Source organism: Antedon mediterranea, chromosome 10 (assembly GCF_964355755.1).
Source record: "Antedon mediterranea chromosome 10, ecAntMedi1.1, whole genome shotgun sequence".
In the NCBI taxonomy this organism is placed as follows: Eukaryota; Metazoa; Echinodermata; class Crinoidea; order Comatulida; family Antedonidae; genus Antedon; species Antedon mediterranea.
In genome coordinates, this window is record NC_092679.1 from 13,855,802 (window position 1) to 13,880,511 (window position 24,710).

At 36.1% G+C, this 24,710-nt stretch overlaps 1 protein-coding gene across 1 annotated transcript in view; it reads right to left on the reverse strand.

The window, feature by feature from the left end:
- Nucleotides 1–4,399: 4,399 nt before the first annotated feature.
- Nucleotides 4,400–24,710, reverse strand: part of LOC140059822 (uncharacterized) — a 40,766-nt gene continuing 20,455 nt past the window's right edge. The window contains exons 13-19 of the mRNA XM_072105755.1: nucleotides 14,573–14,641; nucleotides 11,243–11,317; nucleotides 11,015–11,086; nucleotides 10,713–10,772; nucleotides 8,531–8,706; nucleotides 6,598–8,295; nucleotides 4,400–6,458 (exon numbers count right to left, since the gene is read on the reverse strand). Coding sequence (XP_071961856.1) covers nucleotides 6,340–6,458; nucleotides 6,598–8,295; nucleotides 8,531–8,706; nucleotides 10,713–10,772; nucleotides 11,015–11,086; nucleotides 11,243–11,317; nucleotides 14,573–14,641 — 2,269 coding nt within the window. The 3' untranslated portion in view covers nucleotides 4,400–6,339. The remainder of the gene's footprint in view (nucleotides 6,459–6,597; nucleotides 8,296–8,530; nucleotides 8,707–10,712; nucleotides 10,773–11,014; nucleotides 11,087–11,242; nucleotides 11,318–14,572; nucleotides 14,642–24,710) is intronic.

The following is a 24,710-nucleotide window of genomic DNA, read 5'->3' on the forward strand; positions in this document are numbered from 1 at the left end:
GTAGACAACAATGGTCATATGTTGATTTGATTTGAATTCATTTGGAAAATCATCATAAAAAATACATACAAAGTGATAACATACATTACGGACATTACAAATAATACATTTATAAAAGATTTTCCAGGATAGCCCAAAAAGCTTATCAGCTTATTTCCATTGGGATCCTTTACAATCTAAAATAAAAACATTACAAAATATTGCATTAAACACGTAAATATAACAAAAACAATAATATAAAAAACAAGTTAAATTAAAGACTATGATTGACTTATATAGTTATTTGGTAGAACAGAAATGTGATTTAACATTTTTCTTAAAATTAAATTTGTTTTCTATTTGCTGAATGGAATGAGGTAGGTTATTCCATGCCTTTATGCCTGTATAATAAAACGTAGATATTTGACTATCAGATTTAGGAACTGAAAATCCATTGACCTTACTTCTAGTCATATAATGGTGGTTAGACGAAACTCTTTTAAACTTTTCAGTTAAATAAGGTACTGATTTTCCATAAAAAATCTTATGAACATGATTAAGTTTGAGTTGGCAAATTCTATCCTCTAGACATAATTGACCGATTTGGTTCAGTTCGTCTTTACCAATATGTGCACGATCATTTTTATTTAATATAAACCTAGCAACTTTATTTTGACTGGTTTGAAGTCTGTTATTCACGTCTGCTTCGCATTTACACATCTCGGTACATTATAGATCCATATATTGGCCTGGAGATGTGCACGTAGTATGTGCTGGTGCAACGCTCCAGAAGTTGGTGGCAATTTTTCCACACCTTGATTATTTGGCAGTGTTTTGAACCGCTGACACCCTTTTAGTTCCAAGAAGACTGCACAGAAACTTCTCACATCCTGCCTTCCCATTGAAAGATGGCATATTGTCTTTTCCGAGTTTGACTAGAGCTTCTATGATGTGAGGAGGTGACTTCATATACAATCTTAAAAGCTGTTTTTTTCCTGTGACCCGTAACACCACATCCAGTGATAGCATAGAAACCTGGTAGTCCGGCTGCCTTTTCTGGTCCAAGGTGATCGTATATTGGTTGAAGAGTAATTCTTCTTCCTGTTTCAGCTGTGCCTGAGTGTTAAAATTCCAGTATTTTCCCCCAACTGTTGTAGGCGCCTTAGAATTAAAACAAACCAGTCGGTATCTTGCGTGAAGAAGTCGACTTCATTTCCTGGTGTAGATGCTATTTCAATGCCATGAGGGATCATTAGTGTGTCTACCTCTTCTTGGGTGCTCACGTGACTGTTACAATAGAATGATTAATATCACCTCAGCCTGTGAATCACTATCTCATCATCGATGGAATGGCAGTTGTTCAAACTCTTATGAATGTTCAGACTTTTACCACCTGCAAAGATTTTGTGGAGGCATTTGTAGCCTGCATAGATTCTCTACTTAACAAATACATTTATGTTGGTGGACGTGTTGTCTTTGACAATTATGAGAAGACACTTTCGCTTAAAGACAATATCCGATATCATTCATCTCCTCCTAACATTGTAGAAATTATTGTGGAAGATTCCACACTGATTAAAAACAAAGCAATATTCTTGTCAAGCAACACGACAAAAGATCAACTCACAATTTATCTTGCCGACAAATCAGTACGAAATTGTAAACATCCTATTGTAACAGTCATGCGACAAGATGAACACAAACACACCTGAACATTCCCCAACACCACCTGTGAGCACCCAAAGAAGAGGTAGATATACTAATGATCCCTCATGGTATTGAAGTAGCATCTACACCAGGAAATGAAGTCGACTTATTTGTTTTAATTTGAAGGCGCCTACAACAGTTAGGGAAAAATTCTGGTATTTTAACAGGCACAGCTGAAACAAGAAGAATTGCTCTTTAATCAATATACGATCCCTTGGACCGGAAAAGGCAGCCAGACTACCAGGTTTCCATGCTATCACTGGATGTACACAGGAAAAAACAGCTTTTAAGATGTATATGAAGTCATCTCCTCATATCATAGAAGCGTTAGTCAAACTCGGAGAAGACAATGTGCGATCTTTCAATGTGAGGGCAGGATGCGAGGAGTTTCTGTGCGGTCTTATTGAAACTAAAAGGGTGTCAGCCAAAGATTCATCAACCCTGAGATGGAAAAAACGGTTCAAAACACTGCCAAATAATCAAGGTGTGGAAAAATTGCCACCAACGTCTGGAGCGTTGCACCAGCACATACTACGTGCACATCTCCAGGCCAATATATATATGGAGCCATGTAACTATTGATCCAATAATTCCTGATCCATGCCAAAACTTGGCTGGTTTATAGAGAACGGTAAACTAAGACCAGTATTATACGAGAAGCAAACTGCTCCAGAAGCAGTTGTGGAGCTAATACGGTGTTCATGTTTAAGTACATGTTCCCATAATACATGCACGTGCAAGAAAAACAATCTACAATATACCGAGATGTGTAAATGCGAAACAGACGAGAATAACTGTCACAATATATGACCATTGTTGTCTACATCCGATTCGGACAGTGATAACGAAAGTGACGACGAATAAGTAAAGTAATTAAACACAAATATTATTATGTTGTTATGTTGGTTCCTTTATAGCCCATGTATTTAATCAAAGTTAAAGAAAAAACAATTTTATTATGTGGCCATTTCAGATAAAAATGACGGCCATGTTGGATAAAATGGAGACCATTTTGGTTGAAATGTCAGCCATTGTTCTGTTACACAAATGATGTGAAATATTATTTGAACATTTATTGTTACTTATATGACTTAATTTCCATCTCAATAAAACCCCTCTTGCCAACCCCCCTTGCCTATAAACACAAAATGGAGAAAATACTTTTTGGATTCAGTGATGTCTATTCTACAACATATCCAATTGTAAATATAGGTGAATAAAAAAATATTTGATTGATATATGTGGCAATTTTAGATAAAATGGTAGCCATATTGGCTAAAATGACAGCCATTTTGGGCATAATAGCGGCCATTTTGACTTGTTCAGTTACAAAAATGATGTGAAATATTATGTGAACATTTATTGTTACTTTTATGATTGAATTTCTATCTCGATAACATCTTTTAATGCCATATATACTTACAATATTTTGTCCAAAATGGCGGCCATTTTGAAATGGCTGCCAACCCCCCTTGCGTATGAAAAAAAAAATGGAGCAAATAATTTTTGGATTCAGTGATGTCTATTCTACAACATATCCAAATTTTATCAAATATAGCAAAAAAAAAATGCAACTTTCCAAAATATCCTAGACTATTAGCCTAGATTTCCGCATGAATACATTGTTTTTATTGTTATTCATTATTATTGTATTCCTAAATGGGATCAGGTGCCGTTTTCGGCCACCTCGACTTGTATGGACTATTCCATTATAAAAAGATGGAAAAATAGGGGTGTCCAATTTATTCATTTTTAGTGTGCTGATTTGTTAACATACTGCTGCTTTTGTTTTTTTGTTTAGTGCATTATGTTTCAGCAACAAAAGGAAAACAATTACGCCCTGCATGCTGCAGAATTTATTGCAGTTTTTCAAGTTAATAGGCATGCTGCAGAATTTATTGCAGTTTTTAAGTTAATACAATATAAAATATATTATATATCAATTATGGCTCTCTTTCTATATCATTTTTAAGGTATTTCTTCCCTAATACGGATATTAGGTCGATAATTTTTTAACTGATTTATTATTTCTGTATCTACAATCGTTTTATTTATTTACATTTAACATTAAATGTATCAGGTCAGCAAAACTAAAATACATATCATTTATGTCAATTAATCTATTACCATTTTGTTTCTGTATCTACAATCGTTTCATTTATTTACATTAACAAGTAGGCCTAGTCGTAATGTACTATAGTATTATAGTACAGTAAACAAGGTGATCATTAAAACAAAATACATAGTATGTCAATGAATCTGTTCCTATGTTGTTTCTGTATCTACAATCGTGTTTATTTACATTTAACAGTAAATGTAAAACCACATACGATTAACAACACCTTTGTTTATTTAAGTTCTATATACTTGTTCTTATGTAAAAGGGTCCTACAAAAAAAACACGAAGCTACAGCTTTTTTATGCAGGATCCCTGTTCTCAGTTGTACTGTAATTATGATGTACTGTAATTGATGACTAAATAAATGTGGAATAAACAATTATAGTAGTTTACCATTTCGTTAAAATTGCGCCGATTGCAATGTCTCATATCACCATGTCAACAAGTTCCTTTGTGCAAAAATGCGCGATGTTCAAAGCACATCTTGTGAATAAGGTGTTACGGTACGCAAAAGCACAGTACGTGTGGAGCGGCTATCCGTTTGTGGATGAAGAAAACAATGAAATAAAAACTCTCTTTTACACACAACACAAATAGGTTAAGCTTCCAAGTTTATTCAGAGTATACATATTTAACAATACATAATATTTATTTCTACTGATCCTGTACAAGCAATGCTAAAAACCACTAAAGCTTAATAATAAACTACATTTTGGCCTCTTGGGGGCTACCACTCATATGACATCGCTGTATGAAAGGTCCAGTGTGTTGTCACAGGAGCCAGTAAATCAAATGGTTGTTATTAAGTATATCGGTAAGGATGTAAGTGACATCCGTTAGGTAAGTTGTGGAATTTGGGGGCAAAATAATTCCCCAGAATTATACCAGCCAAATTAGCGAATAACATGAGTAACATATGAGTAGCGCCTGTGTTGAGTTAGGTGTTGGATGATGCCGGGGGATGGCTGGGTGGGAAAGATTGAAAAGTTTGTACAACTATCGAACGGCTAATTTAACAATGAAGTGTGCTAGTATGCATCTTAGTAAACAACTGAAAACACACTGAATTCCCATTGGTTGCCAATTAGAAATTAGCCTATCCTACATTTTTGTGGTTCCACTATTAGATATACCCGTTGGTCTATAGAAATACATTGTCAATTACTGTGGTTGGAACTTTGATAAAGTGTCTCCCTTGACTAACATTCCGTTTTAATTACCTGTAAAAACAATATACCATTCATCCTAACACTTCTATTACTCTGAAATCTACCCACATTTATATACCACATCCTTAGTTAAAAGAAAGTACTTGTGTTGTGTATAAACTATAATTTATTACTTTAAATTTCCTTATAAATTTTGATTACTATTACTTTATTCGAAAGCTATACACCACCAAATATATAAATATGCAGACATGATCTAGCCCAGTTAAGGTTTTAGTTGATTATCGTTGATTTAATTGTATTTTGCAGGTTACGGTTCAAGTAATTTAATTGAAGAATTTGTAAACAAAATGGCGGCGGCCAGCTCACTTTACTGCAGACTAAGTTAATTTTTCTGTGTATTTTATGCAAGTAGGCCTAGTACATTTTCATTAAAAATAAAAGATTTTGAAATAATATTTTAGAATAGAATAGTACATGGTAGGCCTATTGAATTATAAACAAAACGAAAATAATAAACATTTGTGTTAATTTGAATCAATTTTGTACCTCTGTAAATTTATGTTTAATTTTGATCAATAAAAAAATCATGTGATTTCTTAAATATTTTTTTCTATTTTGTTTCTGTTTTTTGAGGAAAACCAACTTAAATCGACATTTTGATGTAACCAGATTACCCAAAATAGTTGGGTGCTACTTTGCTGCCACCAAAAACTGGTTAAAAAAAATTCATCAAAAGTTTGGTATTGTAACCCAAAATACCCGGGTAAGCTTTAAACTTTTCCACTTTCCCAAAGGTGGAAATCAAAGTTTATCCCACTAATTGGTGGCAGCCTGGTGACACCCACTTTATGGGGTAAACCAAGCATATATTTTTTACAGTGTATTGTTCAAATTTATTCAACATCCTCAGTGCGGCACGGCGGAATAGTTCCCATACCAAATAACATTATACTGTATATAATAATTCTTACCATTTATATCAACATTTTTTGTACTTCTTATTTGTACATTTATTGATATTCTTGTTCACGATACATTTTTAATTTCAACTGTGATTATGGATATTCTACATTTTTATATTAACAATACCGCCATAACATTAATTTTCCCTTTCCACTCTAGAATAATTTATCAAATGTATATACTGTCGAAAATGTTATTCAACTTAAGCCAACTTAAAATATATAATAAGATCCATACTTTCCACAAAAAAAAAACCCTTTTTATAATTCACTATATTCATCAATATCTAAAAAATAGCCAAAGTTATAACAAACGCAACACTTCATGTTAACAAATATTTCTGTTTAAATAGAATAGATTAACGTATTTATATTTATATATACGATAATGTTACTGAAGCTAAATAATAATATTGTTTTCTTCAATCTGCGATTCGTCCGGGTCATCATCGATTTGGAGAAGCAGTACACCCCTTTCTTGGTGACAGCAGTCTGTTTTGAGTTTCTTTAAAAAATCAACTAAGAATGAGAAAAACAGATTTAAATTTAATTAAAAGTACACACAACTTAATTTGTTAAAGCTGTTGACCAAATATGGTTTAATGTGCCAATATTTACACAGTTAGGATATAAACATTATATACGATAGATATCGTACCTGTTACCACCAGCATGATAGACACGTTCAGCATAATTAGGATAACGGGAGTTATCTTGTGAAGTAAACCAATGACGTCATCTTCATTGAAACTCTGATCCAAGTTTACGATCGCCCCAATGGATAGATTGACAACGATAAAGACAAGAGTCAACAATTGGAATCTCTGCTCTGACTTCTCTTTCATTGGTTCAAGGTACAAATGCAATACAATAAATATGACAGTAAAAAATAGAGAGTAAGACAAACTTGAGGACACGTCATCTTTCAAGTTTGCAATGAGTGCCAACAGAGCCTTGTTGTACAGCTCAAATGATTCCCAAAACCAAAATGTGTGCTTGTATTGTCCACAAAAGAACCTTACTCCAATCATCCACCCTTTACTCTGATTTTTCTTCTGTTGATCACAACGTACATTTTTATAGTATAGCATAAGAACTATGACCAATGGAAAACCAATGATGTATGTTAAAGCAACGTAAACAAGTGTTTTGTTAGTTTGATACGTAGATCCACCATTTTGGTTCATATCAATGGAGTAGTCTGACGTTAGTACTGTTTTATTGACCTTTCCGTCTGCTGTGACGTTAAATACACGAATTGACCATGGCCCCACTGCTAATATATCAGCACATGTATTTGCATACGTAAGGTAAAGGAGCAACATGGATATAACAATACATCTATCACGTATGCAACTCTCAGTTACTGCTCCATGACACTTATTCCAGATGTAGCAAATGAAGTAAATGGTAGACATAGTCAACAGTATGACTAGTGGTGTAGCCATAGCAATATGAAGGGAGGAATACGCATTCCAAGAGTCGTATAAACATATTGGACTTAACATACTAATATATCTTATGACGTCAAAATATTGAAGTATTTGGCCAGCATACTCAAAGTTTTTAGGCCAATGAATGTCGGTTACTTCTGATAGTATACCTAAGACTTGATAAAAATTAATAGAAATTTTTAAATAGGTAACAAATGAATCTAGGCCGGTTTGTCTTCGATCCACATTTCTTTCCTGCATTCTCCATAAAAGTAAAATCATTCCAATTATTGCAAAGGCAACACTAACAAATATAATTACAGTTACAGCAGCTCCTTGACATTTGTGACATTCGTTAAACAGCTCATAATGTCCATTAGAACATGCTGCACAAAGCCAACCTGTGTACCCTTCGACACAAGTGTCATTAAATTTTAGTCCAATATTACAACTTTTTTCGCCTAGTGGACAAGCATAAACTTTTGGTAACGGACCTCTGTATACAGCATCTTTCAGTTGATTTGGGTTGGTAATAGGAAAAATGTCGTTTTTTAATTTAGTTACAAATGTTGTGTAAGCCAATAAACAGTTTTTATATTGTTCTTCGCCTACTCTACAGTCACCATGAAAGTCCCACGACCACCAGTAACCTTTTGTTAGATTCTGATATCCTCCTTCACAGTTAATACCCTCTGAGCAGGGCATGCATGGCCCAAATCGATCAGTTCGATGGAAATTGTCAAGGCAATAACATGCATTTAGATTGGCAATATTATTGGTTTTAGTTCCTGATGGACAAGTCTGACAACCGGCAATGGACGCTGCTCCTGCATTATTTGAAAAACTTCCAAGAGGACATCGTTGACAGGAATCTTTGTAACCACCCTTTTCATTTACTCCTCGTTTATCTTGATAGAAACCACCTGTAACATTTTATTTTTATTTATAAGTACCCGTCGTTGTTTTATTGTTATATACTTTTACTATTAATTATTATTATATAACACCTATATAAATTCCTGTCATTTGATTGGACGAATGTGGGTCACATGGCGTGCAATAGTACGCACTATTCAACGATCGTTAAATAATATAATAATATTTGTATACTATTTACTGTCATAACTAAATTAGAGAGATTATTATATTGCACCATACCTGGTGGGCATTTTCCACATTTGGTGCTATCATACAAACGGTATGTCCCTTCCTTACACGGACTGCATTTACTCGTCATGGAATTACATGTCAAACCTATTTCTCTACCGATAATACTTAACAGCTCCTTTTCGAATCCTTTTATTTCGATTTCTGTACCTTCTGTAACACAAACACTAGCAAAAACAATTAGTTTGTAATTCTACATGCAATTATATTGATTCAATTATATCTATTCTGTGTATAGTACTATACATATATTACCTACTTAGAGGTGAAATATCAGATTTGACATCCACGTGGGAATGATTCCTTTTATTGTTTGTTAGGCAGGATAGTCAGATGCTCACATCACTATGACACTTGTGAATAAATAGTTAGCTTGTCTTGACAAGTTAGTGAAACAGTGTGGTGATGTGAGATTCCGTTTTTCGGACTTTTTCTGTTGTGTTTAACAGGGGTGTCACGAAACCTAAGACCACGAAAGCTAAGACCCCCTAAGACCTAAGATCACGAAAGCTAAGACCCAAGACCTAAGATTACAAATTCTAAGATATACTACAGCTTAAAAACAATACTTGTTTATCCATACATAATTTTAAACACAGTAGGTTTCATTTATTACCATAAATATAATTAAATACTACCGCAAAACATAGATAAACTCACATTATTTTCGCCCGTTGAGTAAATGTATATTTTTTTCCTTACAACAAACAAACTTGACGGGTTGTTTGTTGGTATATATTTACTCCATTGTGTTGGTTCAGAGGATGTTTTTCTTACGCACCTGCCTTTCTTGTATTTTGACTCCAAATTTGTTGACTAACTTTATCCTGAATACCACACTTTAAAATTAGGATTTATAAGTACTTTGAGACGGAGAAACACATAAAAACAAATAAATAAATCCTTTAAATTGATGATTTTACAGACATGTTTCTTTGTATACTGTAACTCCTCGAGCTCCCCCCCCCCCCCCATGCTCAATGTTTTTGTTTCTATGGAGCGCCAAAAGAGCAACAATAATAGTACAAGTATAAAAACAGAAAGAAAACGAAACAAATCATGATTTTTAAATTAAAATTTATTTGCCAGTATTTATTTCTTCGTACTTGCATGATTATACTATTATCATTACAATTTTAATTTTACATTGTTCCATCCACACTGTAGATGGACTCCACAGAGTTTTCAGCCCTCTATATCATTTTTGCTCTTTTGAAGTTCCATAGAAACAAAAACATTGAACATGGTAGGCCTACTGCTACTGTACTGCTGTAGGCTAGTCATGCGAAATTCGCAAACAGTTTGTGTGCGAGAAAAACGTCTGTAAAATCATCAATTTAAAAATGTATTTGTTACTTTTTATGTTATTCTTTTTCATAAAAGTGCCAATTCTAAGGTGTGGTATTCAGAATAAATGTTGGGAGTTAAAATACAAGGCAGGTGCAAAAGATAAATATTTGTAATCTTGGGTCTTAGCTTTCGTGATTTTAGGTCTTAGGGGGTCTTACCTTTCGTGGTCTTAGGTTTCGTGACACCCTGTTAAACAGCGTATATAGACTATCTGTATTTTGCGCTATATAAAATTAAAACCATAAAACCATAAACCATATTTTTCTCGAAGGACTATCTATTTCACGAAGCGAAGAATAACATAAGCGAGTCATATGGCCGAGCGGTTAAGGCAGGGGCGCCGTTTACCGTACCTAAAGAGCCAACAACAACATCGGCAAGGGTTCGAGGCCGACTCCCTCCTAGTTCTGGTGGTGGAAGTTTTCTCGGATAAGGACTATAAACCGTAGGTCCAGTGTACACAGTTATAACCTGTGTGTACTTTAAAGAACCCAGTTCATTATTCGAAAAAGAGTAGGGGGTTACCCCGGTGAACTGGTTCACACAATAGCCCCTGTATCAGGGGGATTACCACCTATCTGATAGGACAGTGATTAATTCACTATTGGTAATCCTTGGCCACATTGCCTAAAGACATAAAATAAAAATAAATAAAATAAATAACATTCTTTTTCAAATCTTATATTTCACCGAAATAAAAGGTGATATTTGTTATATTATATAGCCAGATATCAGTTTCCCCTTACCTTGTACATATTAGAAAGGTAACTAAAAAATATAGATAAAATCAATACATCAAATCTTTTATTTTAAGTGTATTTACATGTTAATAAATTTCCCGATGTTTGAAGGAATCGATTTCAGTCCACAGCAGTTGAGATATCTAAATAAAAATAACATGATTAATGCATATGTTGTAACAAAGCATAGTAGCACGTTGTTAACACATTGCAATGGTGAATGATGCTGATGAGAATGATGCGACGATCATTGATGATAAAAAGATTGATAAATATACCGAGGATGATGATGACGGTTCAATCGTGGTGAAATTGAAATTATCATTATCTTTTGTAAATTGTTTTGACTTAAAAACTAAAAACAATAATATACTAATGTACATACACTGTTCCCTTTTCTATCATATGTGATAGAGCATTTTCCTCGATCTGTTTTATTGGATTGTCAAATAGATATCTGGAGGAAAATATGAACTTTTTTTGTTATTTTAATACTTAATTTGAATCATTAAACTGTGATTAAAATGTAATAGAAAAAAGTTTAACTTTAAAGTACCTATCATCGAGTATTTATTTTATCTTAGGCTAAAAAAGTATTAAAAAAAAATCTCACATGTATTCCAGTGTTGTGTTTTGGGTTTCCAATGTTTTATACGTAATGTTGGAAATTTTATTCCCATAGAGGAATCTGCAGGTTAGAAAAACAATTATATTAATATAAATTAAGACAATATCAATGCAATTAGTGTTTGTCCCTGTATTGTTAGTAAAAAAATGATTTACTTGTTTTAGTGCATGTGTGTAGTAGGCATACTGTACAATTGCATACACCATGGATAGATGGATATGTATCGACGGTGACATCAAACGCGCTTGCCTATACTAAAGCACTGCTGCAAACACGCTCCTTGAACTCCATGTCTCTAATCGCGCCCTCTATAGAACGCTGCGAATCAACTGTTTTTTCGACAACAAAACTTACCCATGTAGAAATCGTTTGCGCAGTCTGATTGTTATATTGGCATATCTGCGTCGAGAATTAATTGACAACAAGATATTGGTATGTTTGAATTTATTGAAGAGTGGAAAATAAACGAAACGAAACGAACATCCATGCATACACATATAGTATTCCACACAAACATTATAGTGACAACAATGTTGGAGCATACAATGATAGATTCATGCAAACAAAATACTATTTAATAAATAATGCACATGCTAAAGGTGTAGGCCCGTATGTAATAACAATTTAACACGATAGCGTAAGCCTATTTCAGTTACAGTTGGACAACGGAGAGCAAACGTAACATATGTTAGGTTAAGGCTGGTTTCCTGTCGACGTAAGAAGTCGAATTTTGCAACGATTCTTGCGTTTCATACGTTTCTTACGTCTCTTACGAAAGTTGAGAAAAAATTGACGTCGTTGACGTTAGTCAAGATCGTGTCGGGCCGCAGAGAAACATCTGTAGTTATGCTGCTCCCGAAAGTTGAAATTTTGGCTGTGAAACACACGTCGTATGCTTACGTCGATTTTAGTGTTGTTACGAAAGTTGAAATTTTTTTCTTACGTCGGTCGGATTTATGACGTATTTGAAACAACATCTCTGATTGGTGTTTCTTTTTAGAGCGGGTTTTATCATTTTTCGCGCAAAATGTTGAATGTTGTTATTGTAGCCTACCTGTCAGTGCAGCACACCAACATGTTATTTTCAGTAGATAAGCTAGGTCCTAGTATTAGTAAAATACTTAATTAATACTGTATGGTACCGTACTAATAGGAATTGATTTGACCAAATAATCAAACTAGCCTAGGCTAGTAGGCCTATGTATTATTTGTATGAATCAAAATATGAATTAATTATCCTGGCCCTCTAGGCCTAGCCTTAAATAGTTTTCAAAATTAAAAAAAGGCAAATCATTTCGAGATTCCTATTATTATTAGACCTACCTAGGCCCTAGACTAGGCATTGGCCTATTGGCCTATAAGCATATATAATCGAGCATGAGATAGTACTACCGCAGTAAGATACCCATTATTTACAGGCCTAATCTATATATAAATTTACGTAAGGGCAAAATTCGGTAAATCGCGCTTTACTTCTAGAATTTTTACTCGATGGTATATAAAGTTGGTTCGTACTTTCGGTACTGATTTTAACCACCTGATGTAACCCTGTTTACTAATTAAATTAAGTTAGATAATTAGTTATTGACGATTAAAACGAATTTAGGTTCAACGATTTGCCCCAAATAGGGGTGTTTTCCGATCGTGGTATACAGTGTCTAATAATGGATGTCCATCTTGAAAAATACCCGCCACAAAAATGCGAGGAGGCTTCGCATTTTCCTATCTCCTCCTACGATAATTGTTTTTAATAGCTGAAAACCGGTTGAACAGCTAGAGTACAGAATCATAATGTTGAAGACAGGCCGATTTTCTTTAAAAAATACTATTTTGATTTAATATACGATTATACAAATGTATTGATTTGCGATGAATGGAACATCCCAATCTCTCAGTCTGCCAGAGTTTGGTTTAACACAAGTAGGTAAATTTATGAGCCCTTGGTTTAACACATACGGTAGGTAAATATATGGGCCCTTTGAGAATAAACTTGAACAATACTGTAAATACCTATTATAATTACCTATTTTTGGTCCTCATTTGAATCGAACATTTCTTACTGTGAATGTTCGTACTGTTAGATGTAATATAAAAATATATACAAATAAACTTATTACTGAGATTGTGGATAGGCTCTACTGTTAGATATATAAACACATTATTATATACAAATAAACTATACTGACATTTCCTTCTCAACGTTTGTATTAATTAATAATTACCAAAAATATAAACGTCGTAGTGGTGTATCGTGACTATATTTCAATCGATTATGACAATGACAGTTTTAACAAAGTATTAAATCGCAAATGTTTTACTGTATTTAGAGGTATATTATTTATAGGCCTATAAAACATGAAAAAAATATTTCGTTACTGAGTGCATAAAGAATATATTTAAAAATTGTTACATCTAATGTTACATCTCTCTGGTTACATACAAAACACAAATTGGGTTTCTTTAAATGAGTCCAAATCAAAAATTTGGACTCATTTTGTGATAAGTTTTTCCTTCGGAAGTAATTCCCAGGGTGCTAATTTTAGTTGACTACATAAATCATAGTCCTGCGGTACGTACATTTGAAATCGCCAGTTTTGCTACTCTGAAATTACTATGTATTCGAGAACCATCGAGTAAGAATAAATTTAACAAAACAATATAAATTATACAAAATCAAGCAAACAATTTTTTGTTAAAGTTACATATTAATATTATATTGCTTACAGGGGCTTTCTATATCTTATCTTGTTGCAAATGTTCATTTTCGCGACGTTTCTACCGATGCTGATTGTTTATTGCACGTCCATAAATAAGAGTATTATATTTTGATATGAGTTGTAAACTCCCTGATTAGAACATGATTAGGCTAAAATTATAGTAGTAAATACATACAAATGTTATTGTCCGGCTTTATTTCACTATAAGGACATACACATTACGTCATAACTCTTGTCGCTCATTGGTTGCTTGTTACGATTGCGCTTACGTCTCTTGCAAAAGTTGACTTCAAGTCAACTTTCGTAAGAGACGTAAGAAACGTGACGCAAGGGCTTTCATTCAAGCGTAAGATAAAAAATCCCGGTTTCCTGTAAAATCGGAAGAAAACGTCGTAACGCAACAATTGTTAGGTCATCGGTTTCCTGTAAAATCGTTTGTCGTTACCATTTTTCTTACGTTGCGTCGATTTTATAAATTTTCGATCGTAATCGGTTTCCTGTAAAATCCGCATTTCTTACGACAAATCGACGTAGTCGCAACAAAAGTGATGTTCTTACGTCGACAGGAAACCAGCCTTAATACATAACATTTGCTTACAGAAAATAAAGATTAGTTCCATTGAACGCTCCATCTTCTATAAATGTAATGTTGTTGTGTACAAGAAATCTGAAAAATATAACAATTATATTTTAGTTAGATTTCAGAGCTACACTAACGGTACAGTGAACATAGTTTTAACATTTATACTTTTTAAATTTAAATTGTTTGAAACAAATGTAAATATGGGGAAATAACCTGCGACAAGTGAACGGAAGATGAACTTGATTCTTTACAGCTCACACGAGTCAGATGTGTACACTGAACCACCAGTTTCAAGTCCTTATCCGAGAAGACTTTTAATTCTACAACCAGACCAATAATCGAGGATTGCCTTGAACCTTTACCGATTGTATAGTTATTGTTCCGGAGCACCCGCCTTTACCGCTTTACCGAAAACGACCAAATAGTATACGAAATAGCTGTATTCAAAGCTTAACTCTAACATTTTACACTCAGAATTAGAATATTCTGTTGATTAGAACTTGTGCCAAATTGTAGGCTAAATGACGTTAATACATCCTGGATAAGTTTCAGAGATAAGCTTTTATTATGTATAAATAATTATGTTATAATAAGTATATTGGCTTGCTTTTCATGATCTGTCACGACACTAGTCTACCATTATCTTTCAATCTGGAACCAGCAACAGACTTCTCAGACTTTTGATTAATTTTCATAACTTCTCGTTGGCCATATTTTTACCATTAGATGATCTTTTCACAGATACCGTCTGTTCTACATAGATCCAATATTAACGGTCATTTGAGCACTCTTCGTCCCGACTAATTATCTTTCAATCTGCAACCAGCAACAGACTTCTAAGACTTTTGATTAGTTTTCATAACTTCTCGTTGGCCATATTTTTACCATTAGATGATCTTTTCACAGAAACCGTCTGTTCTACATAGATCCAATATTAACGCCTGAGTGAGCGTTACATGCCCCTTTTTAGTTTCTTATACTTAATTACACAGAAGAGGTTAGCAGTTTCCACTTTGTATAGAGTGTATTCTTCCTCTTGATCTTCTAGTTGTGTTTACTTTGATACACATATCGATAGTTGGCTCTTGATAGTTTAATAATAATAATAATAATAATAATAACAGGATTTTTTATAGCACACATACCACTCAAGAGTGCTTAAGGCGCATTCAAAAAAATAGAAACAAATCATACAAATGCCTGAAAAATAAAATGCAATTTCTTTGGAGGGTCCCCATCCGTTCGCGTTCTGTCGCGGCCCCGGACCCCTACCTAGGTGACCAAACAAAGGAACAGGATACACATTTGCCTTGTCACAGACGACCGGGTGCTCAGAGACAACAACCAAGACAGAGGCACCCCAAAGATAATGCTGGTCAGGAAAAAGTATACTATACAATTCTAGAACTTTAAGAAACCTTGATTTCCATATGCATTAATGAATAAATGTGCTTTTAATAATTTTTTAAAAGTATCAACCGTTTTGCAAAATCTGATAGAGCTCGGTAGAGCATTCCATAGACGAGGAGCAGTAACGGTGAAAGCCCTGTCTCCCCATGAGTGGTGAGACTTAGGTTGACGTAGAAGCAGCGTATCACTAGAAAGCAGATTTCGTCTGGGAACATACAGCCTAAGCATGTCAGAAATATATTCAGGAGCCATGCCATTGATAGACTTAAAAACATAGAGTAATATTTTAAAAACAATGCAGTACCTAACGGGAAGCCAATGCAAAGTTTCCAAGGTATTTGATATGTGTGCATATCTTGGAAGTTTTTTAACAACTCGTGCCGCTGTATTTTTGAATCAGCTCAAGCCTGGGGAGTTGTTTTTGTGGGAGACCAAATAACAAGGAGTTACACATATCGAGACGCGAACTAACAAATGCATGTACAAGTTGCTCAGCAGCTGCACGATTTAAGTATTTTCTGAAGCCTCGAATATTTCTTAAATGATATGACGATGCAGACGTAATTTTAGAAATATGAGCCGTCATTGTCATATTAGAATCCAGAATTACACCAAGATTTCTAACTTGTGTAGTATTTTTAGTACAAAAGTTACCAATGGAAACCCTCCTAGAGAATTTTCTCTAATTGTTGTTGCGAACCAACTAGAATGTACTCAGTCTTATCATCATTAAGTTTTAAAAAGTATTTGGCCATCCAGATACGAATTTCAGAGATACATTTTCAAGCAAATCAATTGATAATTCACTCTGTGTCATGGTAGGTTTAAACGATATATATATATATCTGAGTGTCATCAGCGTAAACATGATAGCTAAGATTATATTTCTTAATGATATCACGAATAGGATATACATAAATTGTAAACAATTGTGGACCTAACACAGATCCTTGCGGAACAGAGAAATTTAAAGTGGTAGGTTGAGAGATTACCTCTCTAATACAAATGTGTTGAGGTCTGTCCGCCAAGTATGATTGACACCATCTTCGTGCACATCCCTCAACACCAATAGAAGCATGCAACCTCTCAATCAGAATACTATGATCTACCTTATCAAACGCAGCACTCAAATCAAGTAAAATTAAAGCAGTTACTTTTCCAACATCCATCGCACAAAGTATATCATTGCTAACGCGCAGCAGTGCAGTTTCAGTACTGTGATGTGCTTTATACGCTGATTGAAACGGATCAAGTAAAGAATTATCCTTTACATGTGATAGTATACGTTTAGATTACTTTTCCAAGAAAACACAGATTTGATACTGGTCTGTAATTGGATAAGTTTTCAAGATCAAGACCCGATTTCTTTAATTGAGGACGTATGTGCGAGATTTTACAAATATCTGGGAAAACCCCAGTTTCCAAAGACAGATTAACGACACGTGTAATTAGTGGAACAAAAACAACAGCATTTCTCTTAATTAACAGAGTAGGAACTGGATCAAGACTGCAAGATTTAGCAGGCGAGTTTTTGACAATTTCAGAAATTTCCTTTTCACTTGCAGGTTCAAATTTACAGAGGTAGGGACAATTATAATTTTCACAGCATACGTCGTTATTAAAGTAATGAGACAAACTTCCAGCACTATCTTTAACAAGAAGTTTACGAATATTAACAATTTTATTTTTAAAAAATACGGACAATCTTTCTGCAAGCAACTCATCTGAGTGAGAAAATGGAAGCACCGACAATTTAGAACAGTGTAAAAGATTGTTTACAACTTTAAACAGCTTCTTCTGATCAGATCAGAATAATATCGTTTCTTAGCACTTTCAACAAGCATATTAACAATACACCGCTGATGACAATATTTCTGTCTATCCTAAGGTATTTTTTGATTTCATCCATTTTCTCTCAAATACGCGACGGAGTTTTTTCGCCGATCTAATTTCATCAGTATATCACGGCTTTGAAGAATTTAGTTTGATACATTTTGTTTTTAAAGGTGCGTGTTTATCCATAACTTCTCTTAAAGAACAGTATCTTTCAATATTTTCTTGCAAAGTACCATCATGCATATCAGACAACCATATCTGTGGGATACTACACATATTCACAGAAGAAAACTCGTTAAAGTAAATAGTTTTCTTCACGAAAACTATAATAGCAGATGAGAGATGCGAGATAGACTCTGTCCCATCATGATGATTGGGGATAAGTACTACTTTTCCGAGCATTGCACTTTTGTGCTAAAAATCTCATTACTTACTTTGGTGTATATTACCAAATCACTGGCCAATGTATAATTTTAACTATTGTATGATAGAAAATGGATTTGAAATACAAAACCATGGTAAGGCTAAAGTGAAATGTGAATGCTGTCTATTTTTGTTTGGTTTGTTTTGCTTCTGAATATATGAGATGAGATTTCCTCATCTTTATCTTTTCAAATTAATTAATTGAATTTCGGTATATCACCGGACGGTTTGAAATACATGTTCTGTGAAGGTTGTGCATAATGGTAAAATGTATTGCTGTAGTTGGCGCATACAGTACATCTGCCAGTCACCACTGCTTCATAGTTATCGTGGTAGAACGAGAATTATTTATGTTGACGCGAGAGCACCTGTAGTGGCTTGACCAATACGGAAGTGGCGGAGTATATCTGAACGTGAAACCCCCAGTTATAGAAAAGTTTATTCACGTATTTAGAACTTTGAGATTGTACCTGCACAGGTGTTTGTGTCTTTATTTCACAGGGTTTTTAACAATTGTAAGTAGAAAAAATAGTTTGTGCACTCATTGTGTAAGTTTAATTCAAAAAATTGTGTTACAAAATGGCCTTCCCGACATGTAGAATAGGTCTTGTTGGACACTCGTTTGTACGCAGGTTGGAATGCTATACCAGCGAACGCAAATTCTTTGCCTTACGCCTAGATGCAAGTTTGTACAATGTCAAGTATTATTCACGCGGAGGTGCAACGACATACAGATTCCCTGATCTGCTTAAGGGATGGTCCACGCCGAAAGATATCGTTTACGTTCATCTAGGAGAGAATGACATTGTGAAACGATCTAATAATTTTATTGTGAACAAACTCGATAATTTATTTGACTTTCTTGATTTTGGACTAGAGTGTAAACATACTGTGGTTAGCCACCTGTTAAAGCGGCACCCCAGTCGGGTAAGCTCTAACTTCAACGACTCCGCTGTGGACTTTAACCGTCGACTTCAGGCGAATTATGCCGATGGTGCATGTGTAACATATTGGCGTCACAGAGGCCTGTGGAACGACTGGTCCTATATTCACTCCGATCCGATGGCGTACATCTTAACAGAAGTTCTTCAAATGGCCGATCGTCATGTATCGGTACGAACGTCGCGTCCAACAAGCTATTCAACAAGAAGAAGAAATTATAAGGCCAGTAGTTTTAATTTAAATTTATATACAAATGTTCAGAACCTCCACATGTTTTGCCTTCGGGCAAAAATTTGGCCTTTGGGACTAATGTTAGCCTGTGTTTGCCTTTCGGGCACTATGTTGGCCTTCGGGCCTTATGTTTGCCTACGGGCCTTATGTTTGCCTTCGGGACTTATGTTTGCCTTCGGGCCTTATGTTTGCCTTCGGGCTTTATGCTTGCCTTCGGGCTTTATGCTTGCCTTCGGGCTTTATATTTGCCTTCGGGCCTAATTTTTGCCTTCGGGCTAATGCGTGCCTTGTGGCATTCGGGCTTTGGACACATCCTCTTGTTCTCAGTCCGGTGAATTTCAGGTGGACCATGGATATAGCACATACTATGGAAACCTGACGATTGTTACAAATGCAACTCCGCTTTTCAGTAGTCAATGTGTCTCCCATGTTTTTCATTTCTAACCATCAGAGGTGTTTCTTTGATTTCTATACAGGTATAATGCCGAAAGCTCCAAGAGGCCGTACAGCGTCGGCTGCGGTCCCAAAAACCACTAGGAAGAAGGCAACGCAACGGCGAACAAAGAGACCCCACCACTAAACTACGCCAGACTGGCGGCTGAAGTCGCGAAGGTATTGAAGGCGGGCGAGGCAACTGGCCCCATGACACCAGACGGCAGTCCTCTAACAACTCAAGCCGCTACCACATGCTTGACTGTGGATAATGCCACACAGGCTCAGCCATTGGACGCGTCTATAAAGGATACATTGACCTCAGGACTCTGATCAATAACGACAATGATACTCATGGGGTCTCGTTATCAATTATTGATAAACAACTCCGTGTAGAGACAGACAACAGTAAGAAAAAGCTAATCACAATTACTGAATGGATGCGGGCAATTACAATATACATGTCCATATTTGTCGGAAAAATCACCTGCCCAATGTTTGCCTATGCTTAAATATGTCAGCAACATACTAGAATTACATGTTTTGGGGAACCTGAACTGGCGGACCTATGACGAAAGCTTTCGCAAAGCACCACAGGGCAGGCCTTTAAATTCCGATGTGCTTCACCCAGAGCTTATGTTAAAACTGGCTTCGTTAGGGAATGCATCTTCTTTCAGACCTAACCCTCGTCCACATGGGCAGCATAATTTTCGTGGCCAACAGATATGTTTAAAATTTAATGCCGGGAAGCAATGCCACGCCCCCACACGCCGCTTCTGACATCTGTGTACCGACTGCCGTCAACCACACCCCAGAATTCAATGCAATAAACCACGAACGACAAGTCTTCAAATCGGCACTCGAGCAAACCCATCTACCCACGCCAGTGGTAATAAATGAGCATTCATGGTATTTAGCAGGGTATACACAAGAATTGTTTAACGAATTGTTAGTCGGGTTCTCGTTTGGATTCCGTCTCCTCTGTTTAAAGCCCCCGGTTCCGGGCATCGCCCGCAACCATCCAAGTGCCCTCGATCACCCGATACAGATAGAAGAATTTATTTCTAATGGTTTACGACTCGATAGATTGGCTGGCCCTTTCGAGTCCCCTCCGTTTGATAAATTGATCTCCTCGCCATTGGGTGTTGTTCCCAAAGCTGAATTAGGCAAATATCGCATTATTCTGGACCTGTCGTACCCCGGGGGGCTTCTGTCAACTCAGGGATTCCACAGGATGTTTCACGGGTCTCATACGACACAATCAACGATGTAGTTAGATTAGTATTAAAAAATGGACCTAGGCCATTAATGTCTAAGACTGATATAGAAGACGCCTTCATGGTTATCCCTATTCATCCGGATGATTACCATTTGCTGGGGTTTTCTTGGGACGGCAGGTTCTTTTATGACCGGTGTTTGCCTATGGGCGCCAGTCGCTCATGCAACATTTTCGAATCATTTAGTAAAGCGTTAGTACAATATGGATACTGCGTAACAAATTGAATGTAAGGGATGTATCCCATATTCTGGATGATTTTTTCTTCGTCGGCCCTAAAGATTCCAATGACTGCCACAACTCACTGTCTCAATTTTGATATCTTTGCGACAAGATCGGGGTTCTTATAAGGCGTCTAAGACTGTAACTCCGACTAATGTCATTACAATATACGGGATTGGGGTGGACACAGTCTTGATGGAATGTGGCCTCCCGTTACCTAAGATTACAAAAACTGTAACAAAAATAAATGAATTTTTAAATAGAAAAAAAGTCACACACACAATGGTTGGCCTGCTTAATTACGCTTGTAGTGTGGTGGTGCCGGGTAGAGCGTTTTTACGCCGTATATGATAAACCTCCTGTCATTAGCTAAACATCCATCTCATTTCATTTGCTTAACTTAACTCATGGAGTTAATGACGATTTGTCGATATGGCTAACATTCCTTGAATCTTTTAATGGGAAAGCCCTTATCCTTCCAGAAAAATGGCTAAATTCTTCGACACTGCGCTTATTGGTTGCGCCGCAGTATTTTGCGACAGATGGTTATACATTGACTGGGGGTCTGACTTTGTAGGTTTTTCGATCGCTGTTTTGGAGTTATTTCCAATTGTTAATGCCTTAGAAATATTGAGGCATGAGCTCGCTAATCGCCGGATTTTGTTTCGTTGTGATAATTCAGCTGTTGTGGCTGTTATCAATGAGAAATCTGCTAAAGACAAAACGCTTTAATGCGTATTATTCGGCGGTTAGTACTAATATGCCTCCAGTATAACATAAAATTCCGTACAATGCATATTTCTGGAGTAGATAACGTGTTGGCGGATCTTTTATCAAGGAAAAAATTTACAGAGGCTCTGGAATCCATTAATTCTATTAGTCCAAATCTAATTCATGTTCCGTCCTACCACATTTATATTTAATTTATTCCTATTTACAGGTGTTGTGTGTTCCTGCAAACAACATGGTACCCCTTAGCTGTGAAGCTACAACACTCATTCACTCGTCATTGGCGCCAGCCACTATTAAGGCGTATCAACGCAATATTCAAAAGTTGGCTTCATGGTTGGGAAAACTCGTTCAGCTCCCTATAAACCCGGCTACGGTATGCAACTTTTTGGCACATTAACATGGTCTACAATATGCACCTAGAACAATTTCATTTCGTCTGTCTCTTTTATCCACAAACTAGCAGACTTACCCGATCCTTGTAATTCGTTTTTGGTTGTAAAAATTTGACGTGGCGTGCATTATGCTTCGGATCGTCCGGATGTACGCTTGCCTATCACTGCAGAAATTTTGACTACATTGTTAGCGAGTCTAGAGTCGATCGAACCTAGTTTTTCTTATCAGGGGCGCAGCCAGTGGGGGGGGGGGAGGGGTCACGAGGGTCCTGACCCCCTCCCCCGTTTTTTTTTAGAAAAAAATAAATAAAAACATGAGACAACAATACAGATCAAATCATCCTGGAGATACTGTGGAAGATTACTACCGAGCAGTATTACCAAATCTACTTCTTGATCATTTACAAACCGAGTTAAAAACCCGTTTTTCTGCCGATAACAGGCCATGCTTTAAAATATTTGGCGTAGTACCCGAGTCTATCGTGAAGTGTAATGTTGAAGAAGTCTTCAAGGAACTTGAATTTGGTACGATGATCTGCCAAGACCCGAACATCTTCATTCCGAGCTTCAGTGATGGAAGCGACTGTGTAAAATTAGTGGATCCAGATGTGTTCCCGAATCGAATGTGCGTGCACTTCTTCTAATCGCGTAGGCCTATGCCCGTAACGTCTACTGAAGCTGAACGGAGTTTTTCGACTTTGTGGAGAACGAAAACCTGTTTGCGAAATCACATGTCTTATGAGCAGCTTTCGGGATTGTGCCTCATGAATATACACTTTAACATGAACATTAATACAGAGAATGTCATTCGCGAATTCTGTCTCCAAGCCAAGAAGAATGTTCCAAACTTATGTTTAAAGATGCATCACGCGATGTCTAGAGCGCCGTTATAGTAACTAACGTAAAATGTATGATAATAATTTAGAAGTTAGTTATTACAATTATGTATAAGCTATCACCTATACTATACATTCGAACAAAATAGGTATATTTTTAAACAAAATATTGTATGTACTGGGTATGATAAGCGTCTCACATACACACGGAGCCAAGATAGCTTCTTGGACTTGCACAGTGTATGAACTCTAACTTTACGGTTCTCATTTAATAATATCACTCCATGCTATCAATATCATTCTAATTTCTTTTTTCAAACTTTTGCAACTCTACGTTCATTTCATGCAACTTTTGTATTGGTGAAAAGGGAGGAATTCAAATAATTCCTCCTCTTGAGTTTACAACCTCTCTACACAAATCAACAAACAAGCAAGAAAAAAAGTGTTTGTCTGTGGCAGCCTGGAATATAAAAATGTTCTGTAATGAAAATGAGAGTTGTTTTTTGTTTTCTTTGTTTCAGTTTATTAGTGTTAACATTGTCATATTTGTGTGTGCGTAAACCGATTCAAATGATCTAGATTGCGCTAGACCGCCAAAGCTTCCAGGAGGCTTCACCCCCTGGACCCCAACCGGGGGCCCTTGGCGGCCCCCTGGCCCCCAGCCCATGGTTGCTCGCTTCGCTCGCAAAATACTCACATATTGGTTGACCCCCCCTTTAATTCTTTGCTGGCTGCGCCCCTTATAGATTACTTTTCAGGGCCTTTTCCCTTACCGCGTTCCAAGGGTTCTTCCGGATTGGTGAATTGGCCGTAGGTAAAGGGGACGCAGATAAGAAGGTCGGGCAATGCAGTGATCTATGTCTTTCTGGTAATTCAGCTTCCTTAACTATATACCATCACAAAACCGGCGTAGGTAAGCCCCCTATCCATATTTCATTCAATAGTGCCACGGGCGCTCGGTTCTCAGTCCAGTAAAATGTTTACATGATTACACCAAACATTTTCGGCATACCTCTGGTCCTTTGTTCCAACATATCTATGGACGGTCGGCCGATTGCGGCTCGTTTCATATACGCAAAACTAAAAGAGGCGATTTGTTTCAATGGTCTTGACCCTACATTATAAAGGTCATAGTTTGTCGGGTTTGTGGCATGTTCACCCAGCAAACTTGTATTTTAATTAGTTTTAGTTTAGTAAGTCAAGTTAATCTTTGGATTCTTGATAACCAGGCATATTATATTTAACATTCAATATATATTTATGTGATTTTATGTAATAACCAAGGTGTTTAGTTAGTAGTAGTTATTGTCCGTACATATACGGTAGGCCTACACTCGATAGGGGCAGCCCATACATTATGTAGGCCTATACGTCTTAGATGGAACTAAATTAGTTATAGGCTGCCCTATTATTATTACAAC